This window comes from Neovison vison, chromosome 7 (assembly GCF_020171115.1).
Source record: "Neovison vison isolate M4711 chromosome 7, ASM_NN_V1, whole genome shotgun sequence".
Lineage (NCBI taxonomy): Eukaryota > Metazoa > Chordata > Mammalia > Carnivora > Mustelidae > Neogale > Neogale vison.
This window is the reverse complement of record NC_058097.1, coordinates 32,097,110-32,109,022: the sequence shown is the minus strand read 5'-3', so window position 1 is coordinate 32,109,022 and position 11,913 is coordinate 32,097,110. Positions and strand designations below refer to the sequence as shown.

Genomic DNA, 11,913 nt, shown 5'->3' with positions numbered 1-11,913 from the left:
GAGTAGAGGCTATAGAAAGCTGGGAGAATGGGGCCCTGTCCCTTCTTCCTCTTTCTGCTCATGCTTTGACCACCCAACCTGGAGTTGGGTGACTGCTGCTGTCATCCGTGGGCATCATCAGCTCCTCAGGACCGAGAGCCAGGTAGAGAGGGAAAGTGGATCTGGCCAGGCAAATAAAGATGATTCTGTTTCCCCAGAAAGGAGGAATCTCCATATTTTCACTCAAGAAGTCTGAGGCCTGTCTGTGGGAGTCATTTTCCTGACAAAATATGAACATTTTTTGGGATGGTGGAACTGTCGTTCTCAAAGGGGTCCTCAAACCCCAAGAGATCGGGGGAACCACTGGCCTGGTTGATCCTTATAGACCAGTCCACCCATAGAATGAGTGGATCCCCTCTTTTCTCAGTTAAGGAAAGCCTGCGTCCCTCCTGGGATGTGTGAAAGGGTTGAGGGGAGGCTCAAGGTCTCTCTATTTTCAGAAGAAGGTAAGGAAGGTCTGGTTCCAGTGCTCAGCCTATAGATGCAGAGGAGCTTCTGGAAATGCAGATTCTAGGACCTGTCCCCAGTGATTCTCATTCTGTGGGTCTAGGGGGGTCTGTAGGAACCAGCTTGATTTTCCATGAACCATAAAAGACCTTGACCAAGTTCTACTGCTCTTTACTCTCTGTACCGAAGTTGCCAGCGTGCGTGGGAGGGGAAAGGATGAGAAGGTTGCTGCTTCGGCCTTTCCTGTGTGTGTGTATGTGTGTGTGTGTGTGTACACGTGTGTGTGCCAGAGAGAGAGAGAGACTGAGACAGAGGCTAGTGGACGGGGGTGGGTGGGTTCCTCTCCCCCATAGCCACACTGTCTCTCTCCCACTTGAAATGTTTCCATGCCAACAGAAACTCAGCCTCCAGGAAACGTGTCTACAAAGTGTCCCCATCTAGGTTTCTTTCGACCCTGGTCTGACTCCCGGCTGCGGGCTTTCACGGTTTTTTGGCTGTGACCCACCGTGAAAGAGAAGGTACAAGCAGGCACACAGCCATCTAAAAGTGAAACAAAAACTTCACAAAATGGCTTTCCTGGGTAAACTCGGATACATTTTTGCCCTCCTCTTTTCATTTTCCCTTTTAATAAAAATGCTGCTAGACCTTCAGAGTTGATTTTATGACCCACCAACGGGTCACGACCTGCAGCCTGAAAATCGGGACTCTAGAAGCCCATAGAAGGCATGAGGGGGAGAGAAACATGAGAAACATGTGAAGTCGTGCTCAGGGGTGGGCTTTGGGACCAGACTTCCGGAGCCCTGATGCTTTAGGCGCTGAGTGACCTTTGCGTGGTCACTCCCCTTGTCTGTGCCTCAATTTCCTTCCCCTGAATAGACATCATAATAGCACCTACGCAGTGAGCTTTCCTGAGGATTAAATACCTTTACTTTTGGGAAGTGCTTAGGTGAGCGCCCACGCATCGGGTGCTGTATGCACACGAGTTGTCCTGGTTATAGGGAAGCTTCTATCTGTTTTGGGTGCTCCCAGGAGCATGCACTGTCTCTTTAAACCTGACCTCCACATCCAGGTGGGGCTGGGAATGCCATCCTCTCCCTTTTAATTTTTTTTTTTAAAGATTTTATTTATTTATTTGACAGACAGAGATCACAAGTAGGCAGAGAGGCAGGCAGAGAGAGAGAGGAAGGGAAGCAGGCTCCCTGCTGAGCAGAGAGCCCAATGCGGTGCTCGATCCCAGGACCCCGGGATCATGACCTGAGCTGAAGGCAGAGGCTTTAACCCACTGAGCTACCCAGGTGCCATCCTCTCCCTTTTACAGAGGAAGGGAACAGCAAATAGCCCGGAAATGGCTGCTAAGGATCCGAATTTCCACTGAGAGATCCCAGAGCCCAGGTCCTTAACCTTTACGTTAGGGTCTCCGGGATCTGCCTGAAGATGGGGATGATGGGCACAGCTGTTACCATACACAGGTCCTGGGGCCCCACCGTCACCCCCACCCAGGAGAGGGGTCTGAAAGTCTGCATTCTAGAGATGCTTTCTGAAGATCTGGTGATCAGGCGAGTTTGGGGGGGTGTCCTGTCCTCCAGTACCCTTCTCGGGATAGGCGCTGGCTAGCTCCCACCACACCCCACCCACCTTGGAAACTTCTGGAACCTTCCTTTCATGAGGCCACTATGGAGATCATTTCTGTGTTACAGAGCTCAAAACAGTGCCTCAGGCAAGGCCAGTGACCACTTCTTCCAGGGACCCAGTTTTCTTTAACAGGAGCTATGGGTGCCCAGCTTGCTGCGCCGTCCCCACCCAGGGCCTGATGTCGGCACCCTGATCAGGGATGGGGCTTTTCCCAGTTCTGGGGTGCTCAGGGCTTGCGGTGTTTCCCAAAAACTGGCCAGATACCAGCATTTTGGGGCCTGAGTGAAAATCTCTTTGTGGGGGGGGTTCTTGCTTCTTTGATTTTTCTCTCATCCGCTCCCTTTTCAGATTTATTTATTTTGTCTTTTTTTCAGCTTGCGGGATAACAACATCTCAGACCGAGGCGTCTGCAAGCTCGTGGAGCGAGCCCTGCACTGTGAGCAGCTGCAGAAGTTAGCGTAAGTCGGGCTTGGGCTGGGGACATCGGTCGGGGCCTTGTGCCCGCAGCCACGCTCTAGTGGCTTTGAGCTATGAGCTGTGGCCGGGGGTGTCCGCCTGGTCAGAGGGTGCGGGCGGCTCCTGTGCGGAGGGACGCGGCCACCCTCGGCTTGGGTGGTCACTGACCACTGTGCTTTGTCACCACGGCTCCTCTTTTTCGGAACCTTCCAGACTCTTTAACAACAAACTGACCGATGGCTGTGCACCCTCCATGGCCAGGCTCCTCTCGTGCAAGCGGAACTTCCTGGCATTAAGGTGAGCCCGGGCCTTTGCTAGTCCCTGGAAACTGCCTTTCTTCTGCCCGGCTGAGCCCGCTTGGTCTGGTCTTGGCCCCGGCTCGGCCTCTGCTGGGCTGGCGATCTCCCGGCTACAGACAGAGCCAGTGTGCCCTCGGAGCAGAGTTTTGCCAATGCTCTGACCTCCCCAGCAAATTCCAGACTGGCCCCCGGGGCTGAAGAGGGTTCCTTCCCTGTGTCCAAGAGTGTTATGAGCTCTCTGGGGTTACAGAGCTGTGGGCAGAGGCATGTGCAAGTCCTCTGTCATCACGGCGGTGGCAGCCAGTCATTGAAAAGCTCTCGGAAGGGACGCCTGGGTGGCTCAGTTGGTTGGACGACTGCCTTCGGCTCAGGTCATGATCCTGGATTCCTGGGATCGAGTCCCACATCGGGCTCCCAGCTCCCTGGGGAGTCTGCTTCTCTCTGACCTTCTCCTCGCTCATGCTCTCTCTCACTGTCTCTCTCTCAAATAAATAAATAAAATATTAAAAAAAAAAAAAAAGAAAAAGAAAAGAAAAGCTCTCAGAAGGTCCTGTCAGCGCTTGGTGGGTGCCGGCTTTGTACTCCAGTCCCTGACGCCTGCATTTCTGCTGCTCTTGGTCCTCCCGGCTGAACTGGAGTCTCTCTCCCGAGACCATGAAATCTCCTCTCCTGCTGGCCGCTGGCTTGGCCTGGCTTTGCTCTCTCTCTCTTTCTCTGGGAATGCCTTGTCTCCTGGATTTATGCGGCCGTGAAGGAAGGCAAAGCCATGAATTCCTTTCATCCGTTCTTTCTACGGCCTGGGCTGGGTGTGGGGATTGGGAGCTGCCATTTTAAAATTGCTAACTGTGGAGTTCATGCTCAGGCCGGGCTACAGAGGCCAACCCCAGAGGGGCCTTTCTGTATAAAGGACTCTCTTCTGCCACCTGCTCCCGGAGACTTAGAATCCAGAGACCTGCTGTGCCCAGAGGCCAGGGAGGGCTGTGGGGTAGCGGAAAGGTGTTACATGCAAACGTGAGGCCTGGGTTCTGGGCTAGAATAACAGGAGAGTGGAGAGCATGGGGCTCCGGAATGAGACCAGCCGAGGTCTGGGTCCAGGGTCCCTGGGATTCGAATCCTCGTTTGGTGCATGACCTTGGGTCTGCCCAGTGTCTCTGTGACTCTGTTTCCCCTTCTGTAAAATGTGGATAAAAAATGACAGCCTCCTCATAGGTTGTTACGATGATGAAATGAGTTAACATATGTAGAAAGCTGACAGAATAGCGTCAATACTTCAAGTAGTGAGCTAAGTGGCTAAAAGATGGAGTATCATCGCGAACGTTCTCCGTATGTATGTCCATCAGTAGTTCAGGTCTCTGAGGAGGGATTAGATGTGCCAGAAATTTGTCTGGGAAAATGCCAATGAGGAACAGCAGGGGAGGGTGCTGGGGGAGGCTGGGAGAGTCAGCGGACCACAGGGCAGGTCTGGCCCTGAGTGAGGGGGAGAGGGAGGGAAAGAGGGCTGGGAGGAAGTGTCATGGCTTTCCGTGCAGTTCAGAGAGGAAAGATGGCGGCGGCCAATCCTCCCGCCGAGTTTGCCCAATGGGTCTCAGGTCTCCCGGTCACTGGCTGGGAGCCACCCGTGGGAAGCGGGCCTTGGTACAGAGGCGACCTTGGGTTTCCCAGCCCAGCAGTAGGGCCCTTAGTTACAGGGCCTGTGGTCAGAGGTGTGAGAGGCTACCACACTCCTTCTCTAAGGGGGTGATGCTGCCTTCCCTACGGCACTGTGAGCTACAGTGGCTTCATAGGTCTGAAAGTTCTCTTGAAAGAGGAAAGTGTCTTATTAATTCCAGGAAGCCTGGGCTTGTGAGCAAGAGTTCTGGGGCCCTTGCTGAAACTCTCAGAGTCATCTAGATGTGGCTGAAGCCTCCCCCCTCCAGCCCCTGCTCAGTAGGTTCCCCTTACCTCTCCAAGCGGCCTGGGCCTACCCTCTTTCCAGAAGAGGTGAATTCTCCCACCAGCTGCAGTGAACCCAGGAAAGCTGAGGGAACACAGAGTCTAGCCCCAGCCTGTGGCTGACATGGGAGGAAAAGGTGTGACAGTGAGTCACCCTCCCTCCCCTGGGGAAACCACCTCTGAGGACACCTGCCTATTGTGCCTCCTGACTGTACCTGTCACACTGCTTTGCAAAACGGGTTTCCCCCATTTCTTTCCCTTTGCAGCTGGGAACTGAAGTAGCAGGAACCATTAGTAAGTTCCCCCAAACGGGAATAGGAAAGCACAGACACTCCCTGTTGGGCAGGCAGGAGCCAGCGGACAGGATCCTGCATCCTATAGGGAGGTCCTCAAAGCTTTTCTCCATATTCTGTGTCTGGGACACACTTTCCCCACCAGTCCCTGGCTTTCTGGGCACTCACATCCCCCTGTCCCACGCTCTCTTAGCCTCCTTGCCTTTCCTTCCAGGCTGGGGAATAACCACATCACTGCCACAGGAGCCCAGGTGCTGGCCGAGGGGCTCAGAGCCAATGCCTCCTTGCAGTTCTTGGGGTAGGTCGGATTCTGGGTCAGAGGGACCTGCGTTGGGGTGGGGGTGGGGGGGTTGGGGGACTTAGAGGTAGGTGACACATTTCAGCCAGAAGGCCCCAGAGGCGGTGGGAGAGAGTGGGTGGCCCTTGGCTGCTTTGGTGTTTGTCTTTCACTCAATAAACAGGAAGTTCAGGATGTCAGGTGGTGGCGGTGGTGGGGGTTGGTGGTGGTGGTGAGCAGTGCCTATGAGCCGGTGGCCGCAGGAAGCCCTCTGGGCCTCGCTGGGGCCAGGGCCGTGGTTCTCATCTTCATGTGTCCACCAGAACCACTTGGGAGCCTCCGAAGAATGCCATTGCCTGGGCCCCTCCCTAGACTGATTAAATGAAATGCCGAGGTGTGGGGCTTAAGAATCGGTCGTTTATAAAAAAGCTCCACAGAGGCTATGCAGCCAGAGACGGGAAGCAGGGAAAGAGATGGAGGTGGACGGGGCTGGAGACTGGCCCCAGCGTGGGAGGGGGGCTTCGCCAGGTCCTTCAGAGCAGGCGTTGCCATGGGGCTGGGTCAGGCCTTCCAGGGAGGGCAGACGAGTCAGATGCGGGCTGGGAGGGCTGTCCCACAGAACACGGGTCCCCAAGAGAGTGTTGCTGGGGTGGCGGTGGTCGGCGGGGAGGTGGTTTCCTTTGGTTGCCAGGCAGAGTGACCACCTCCCCCCAGGATGGCATCCGCGCAGCACCCCCCTCCGGTCCCGCCTCCCCTGGCATGACCTAGGGTCTGTTGGATAAGAAATGGGAGTTTGAGGACCCAAGCCTTTAAGAAGAGAGACGAAACCCTTAAGGCCCAACCCATTTCATAGGCAGGCGAGCTGCCCACAAGCTCGAGAGATCAGCTCCTTTCCAAGCTGCATGCTGAGCTCCATGGAGTCCAGCACAAAGGCAGCCCCAGCCCTACGAAGCTCTCTGGGCTTGGGGTCACCACTAGTGGATTGGAGGGAGGGGTGCATTCTCTTTCAACAGGTGTTTCTTAAGGCACCTGTCTGGACTGGGCACTGTGCTCAAACCTCCAGATGCTGCCGTCTGATGCGAACTGTTCTCAATATTGGTTTTTTTTCTTCTTGCTTAACGATAATCTTTCATACCCTAATGACCTCATTTTTGAAAGACAAGCTGCTTAGTATTCCCCCGGCTGGATGGCTATAATCTATTTAACTGGGGCCCCTGTTGAGACACACCGAGGTTGTTCCAGGGTTTTTTTTTTTTTTTGCTGCAATCTCCCTGGGGCACAGAGCCGTGTTGGTCCATAGCCAGGGCTCAGGAAATATCTACCCGATGAATGAAATTGCAATGAACCTCTTAGTTTGGCCAGCTTTGCTCCCGTGTGCCCAGCCAGGTCTGGGCTCACTTTCCGTATGTAAAACAGCCAGGTCGCAAGGTCTGAGCTGGGCGCCACCTTTTGAAAAGGGACACATCCATCCCAACCCAGGGGGTCTGAGGGGGGACGACCGTGGAAGTGAAGGAGTTTGGCACCATTTAGGAATGGGGAACGCTAGGGAGGAGCAGAGAGAGAGAGCTGGTGTGTGGGAAAAGAGTGAGACTTGTTTTGGGTGGTCCCGGAGGGTAGTTCAGGGCCTGGGAGTAGCAGTCACTGGGAAGCTGCTTTGACCTAAAGCTCAGGAAAAATGTCACAACCCTTTAAGTTGTCACTGAGAGGGAGTTCCCTGTCCCTGAGGGCATGTGCTACAGTTGTATTAATCTGACGGTTTGTAAATCTGGCTGAAAAACGTCTAAATGTAGTTTGGCCCTCCTTTCAAAAATGTGGAGGTGGGTCCACTGTGCTGGGACCTAGGAGCCCCACTGAGACCCTTCTGGAATTGAGTGGTCCTAGCGCCCCCAGCCGGGGACGTAGAGGGGAAGGGCACTCCTCATGCGGGTCTAGAACACATACATAGCAGTTACTCACAGACTGACTGACAGAATCTGTTGCCCTTTTTAGGTTGTGGGGCAACAAGGTGGGTGACGAGGGGGCCCAGGCCTTGGCTGAAGCCTTGGGGGATCACCAGAGCTTGAGGTGGCTCAGGTAAGCTTCGGGATCTGCATGGCTGTGGGGAGCCAGCATGAGGAGGGAGGAGGAACCTGGGCCAGATTTGAAAATCCTTCCTTTGCTTCAACTTTATTTTTACCCCCTCCCCCCGCCCTAAGAAAAAAAGGCCCTTGGATTTGGAATTAGGACAGTTGAGTCTTTCTGGGTGACTTTGGAGTATCCTTTCTCCTCTCAAGGGTCTTGATTCTCAAGGGCAACTAGGTGGCTCAGTCAGTTAAGCATTTGGCCCTCGATTTTGGCTCAGGTCGTGATCTCAGGGTTGGGAGATCGAGGCTCATGTCCAGCTCTCCACTGAGCATGGAGCCTGCTTAAGAATCTCTCTCTTTCCCTCTCCCTCTCCCCCTCCCCATGCTCTCTCTCCTTCTCTCTATGTCTCTCACTAAAAAATTTTAAAAAAATTCCCAAATGGGTCTTGATTCCTTATCTATAAGTTGAAGATTTGGGGCTGCCTCAGATGTATTTTATCTCAAGGACCAACTCCCGTCCATTATTAGTGGCTACCCAGGACATCCTGTTGGGAAGGAGTCTAAAGCTGCTTCCTGGGCTTCACGAAGGAGAGCATGGTAATCAATCAGTCACGTCCGAGGTGAAACGGACTAGGGAGTAGGGCCATACATGTTGTGCATTTTGCCCTTCTTGGCTAAGCTTATCTCTGCGGTCCCTCCCTGCCCTGACATGTTTTCAATCCTTGATTTCCTTCAGCCTAGTGGGCAACAACATTGGCAGCATGGGGGCTCAAGCCTTGGCGTTAATGTTGGAAAAGAACGTGACGCTGGAAGAACTCTGGTGAGTTGGGGGGGATCGCCTGCTTTGGGGAGGCAGTTAACAGCCTTTCTTCATTCCTGGGTCTCCTCCATGGAAACGGAAAAAACAGGGCTGGATAATCGAGCAGTTGGGCTTTTGGGCTTGTCTTTCTCTCTGTCCCGGGTGGCATGAAGCATATGGGTTTGTGACCTTCCTCCATGTGGCATGATGATGGGGAGCAGAGACTCTGGAATCCAGCCGGCTGAGCTTCCAGGCCTGCTGTGATCTCCTGCAAGTCAGCGAACAATCCCTGCATCCCAGGTTTCTTACCAAATGGATCTGGGGACACAGTAACATGAGGGGATGACTGCTTTGAATGGTAAAGCATATATTATTGTATGCAAAATGTTTTTATTTCTTTTTTTCATTTTTATTTATTTGATGGAGAGAGAGGATACACAAGGAGAGGGAGAGGGAGAAGCAAGCTTCCCGCCAACTGGGGAGCCTGGTGTGGGGCTCCATTCTAGGACCCCTGAATCATGACCTGAGCTGAAGGCAGTCGCTTAACCGACTGAGCCACCCAGGTGCCCCTGTTTTATTTCTTTAAAAATTTTTTAAAAAAATTTTTAAATTAATTAATTATTTTTAAAACTTTATTTGATAGACAGAGATTACAAGTAGGCGGAGAGGCAGGCAGAGAGAGGGGGAAGCAGGCTGTCTGCTGAGCAGAGAGCCCTATGGGGGACTTGATCCCAGGATGCTGGGATTATGACCTGGGCTGAAGGCAGAGGCTTTAACCCACTGAGCCACCCAGGCGCCCTGTTTTTCTAAGGCGAGTATCTAAGAACACTGGAAAGTAGAGTGAGGGTCACCTTGGAAGGTGGAGCGGGGTTTGGAGCAAGTTAAAAGGTGAACTGTAAATTGTACTTACCTTGCTGACCTGAAACTGATTCTAGGTTTCCCGTCCTTTAGATGCTGCTAGTCTGGTCTTCCTAGGACGTGTTCTAGGCAGTCCCTGATTATATCAGGGAGATCAAATGCTGCTTTCTCCAGGAAGTGGAAGGGCATTGAAACCTCTGATCATTGTCACAAAATGGATATTTTAGTGGCCTTGGCTGTCAGCAGGGCTCCATAGCTCTGCTGACGTCCCATTGGTTATATCCTGATTGACTGTACCCTTTGGAAATTCTCATTAGAGGCAGGTCTCACCCTTGGGTGTATCAGTTATGATGACATGGCTGGACTGCTGGGCAGGAAAAACTCCATGTCCAGGGGCTCAAACCAGTAAAGGATTTATCATCTTCACGTTGGACCAGTCTGGAGGCAGGGGACGTGGAGCTGGTGTAATGGCTCCAGCAGGCCAGCAGGGGCCTGAAGACGCTGTCTGTCTGTCCCTTCACATCCTCAGCCTGTGGCTTCAAGGTTGAGTGCCTCATGGTCACCAGACGGCTTCTGATACCTGCAGCACTATTTCTGTGTCCCCAGATTCAGTCTGTATATCCAGGAAGGGCAGGAGGCACAGGCAACCGAGGTTTCTGTCTTGGAAAGATGACTTCCAGAAGCCCATGTGGACATCACTGGCCAACAGGGCCATCGTGGAGAGTGGGAAATGCAGCTTTTTTTGTTTGTTTGTTTGCTTTTGAATCAAGCACAGGGCTGCCCAAATAGAATAAGGCTTCCATGAATAAGAAATGGAAAATGGCTGTTAGGTCACTGGGACATGAGGAAGCCTGGGGTGAATTCTCTCCCAGAGGCACCCCCAGAATGAAAACCTTCACCCCCCCAACTCTCCCTGTTCTCACTTTTTCTGTAAATGTAGATTTTTTCAGAAGTCGGCTTTTCTAACTGGGGGGGAAGCAGGTTAATCCTTATTGACATGACATCCTCTTCCCTAATAAACGTTACCGTATCAACCGGGTTTTCTCTCTTGCTCTTGCCAGCCTGGAGGAGAACCGTCTCCAGGATGAAGGTGTGTGTTCTCTTGCCGAAGGACTTGAGAGGAATTCCAGTTTGAAAGTTCTGAAGTAAGGACCCTGTGAGCAAGAGCTGGAATGACAATGATTGACCTGGTAGGGGGCTGGGGGTGGGTGAGTAATCTGGGCAGCTTCCCACCCAGCTAACTCAGGGATCCCCCAGACACAGAGTTGTTTACTGGGGAGGTGGTCCCAGCTTATGATGCTGAGAGGTCAGTGACCTGACATGGGGGAGGACACGGACCCAGGAACAAGTGTGTCATCAGGCAGTTATGACCCTGCTTATCACCGAGGGCAGCGGGGGCTCAGACCTGCTTGGGAGCTCCAGAAACCCCTCCCCAACCGAGGAACGAGGCAGCCGGGATATTTATCCACCAACTGCCTGTCCTACGTCCGTGTGCTTATGGGAATATGAATTTTCTAGGGTTTCTGGTTTGCCCTGCACATGGCCGAGTACACGCTGGGGGTCTGTAGAAAGTCCTCCGTCAGAGAGTGGAGGTTTTCCCAGAAAGCAGGCCCTGGAGTTAGAGGGGAAAGGTGAGGGCATATGGATGGGTTGCCGATGGCATCCACCATGGGGTTTACAGGACTTACCTGTCCCCTTTGTGGGGGCGGGGGTCATCTCTAGCTCAGGCAGATTCTTCTTCCATCATTGCCAGTGGTTTCTCTTGTGTTGTGCAGGCAGGCACGCTTGCCTTTATTCATGGGTGCGTTCATTTATTTCTTTGTTGTGCATCTATGCCTACATTCATCCATTTATGTACTGATGCAAGAAACATTTCCGGAACACTAACTGTGCCAGGCACTGTTGGAGGCCCCGAGGATAGAGTGGTGGAAAGAACAGAGCAGGCTTCAGCCCCCTTAGCTCTTCGGTTCTAGTGGGAGAGGCAGATAATGAACAAGTAAGCAGATACACAAGAGGATGTATAAGGGCTCTAAAGAGAATTCAAGGGAAAGACGTGTCTGGGAGTATCTGGAGGCGCAGGGTTGCAGCTGCCTGGGGCAAGGCCTCTCTGGGAAGGTGGCATTGGAGTTGAAACCTGAATAACCAGAAACATTGTTCTTGTAATGCTGAGGTCTCAGGAATGTGTACCCCAGGTGGCCCAAACAGCAAGTGCAAAGGCCCTGCGGCAGAACAAAGCTTTGTGGTTTTGGGAAGGGGAGGCATGACCTACAAGGTTAGAGGGGAGCGTGGAGGGAGGAAGGGGCAGGGTGGGTGGGGTACATAGGCCTCAGAGACATGGGAAGGATCTGGGGCTTTATTCTAGGGGCATTGAGAAGCCTTGGGAGGATTTTAATCTGGGCAGTGACATGATCTGATTTACATCACAACGAGATCATACTTGCTGCTTTGTGTAGAACAGATGGGAGAGGGGTAAGATGGAAGTGGGGAGACAAGGCAGGAGCTCCCGCTGTCTTCCAGGCGGCAGATGAAGTAAACTTGGATCAGGCTGGTGGTGGTAGAGAAGGCTGGTGAAGGTGGGAAGGCTCTGGTTGAAGGTCCTGCAGAGGGTCCAGGACCCACCAGGTGGAGGGCGGCTGCATTGGCCAGAAGCGGTGGCCACCCCTAGCGGTGGGCTCGGCGGGGCTTCCCCCCGCCCCCCGCCCCCAGGAAAGGGACAAAGGATGGGAGGAGGAGCCCAGCTAGGGGTCATCACCAGCTGGTGCATGGGCTTCTCGAGGATGGAGCCGTGCCTGCTGGGGCACCAATGGTCTTACTGGAG

The 11,913-nt window shown here is 53.2% G+C and overlaps 1 protein-coding gene across 2 annotated transcripts in view; it reads left to right on the top strand.

Moving 5' to 3' along the window:
• Nucleotides 1-11,913, top strand: part of NOD2 (nucleotide binding oligomerization domain containing 2) — a 34,140-nt gene that overhangs the window by 17,189 nt on the left and 5,038 nt on the right. For both annotated transcript variants that reach the window (XM_044256177.1, XM_044256178.1), the window contains exons 5-10: nt 2,493-2,576; nt 2,788-2,871; nt 5,313-5,396; nt 7,365-7,448; nt 8,175-8,258; nt 10,157-10,240. In XM_044256177.1, coding sequence (XP_044112112.1) covers nt 2,493-2,576; nt 2,788-2,871; nt 5,313-5,396; nt 7,365-7,448; nt 8,175-8,258; nt 10,157-10,240 — 504 coding nt within the window. The remainder of the gene's footprint in view (nt 1-2,492; nt 2,577-2,787; nt 2,872-5,312; nt 5,397-7,364; nt 7,449-8,174; nt 8,259-10,156; nt 10,241-11,913) is intronic.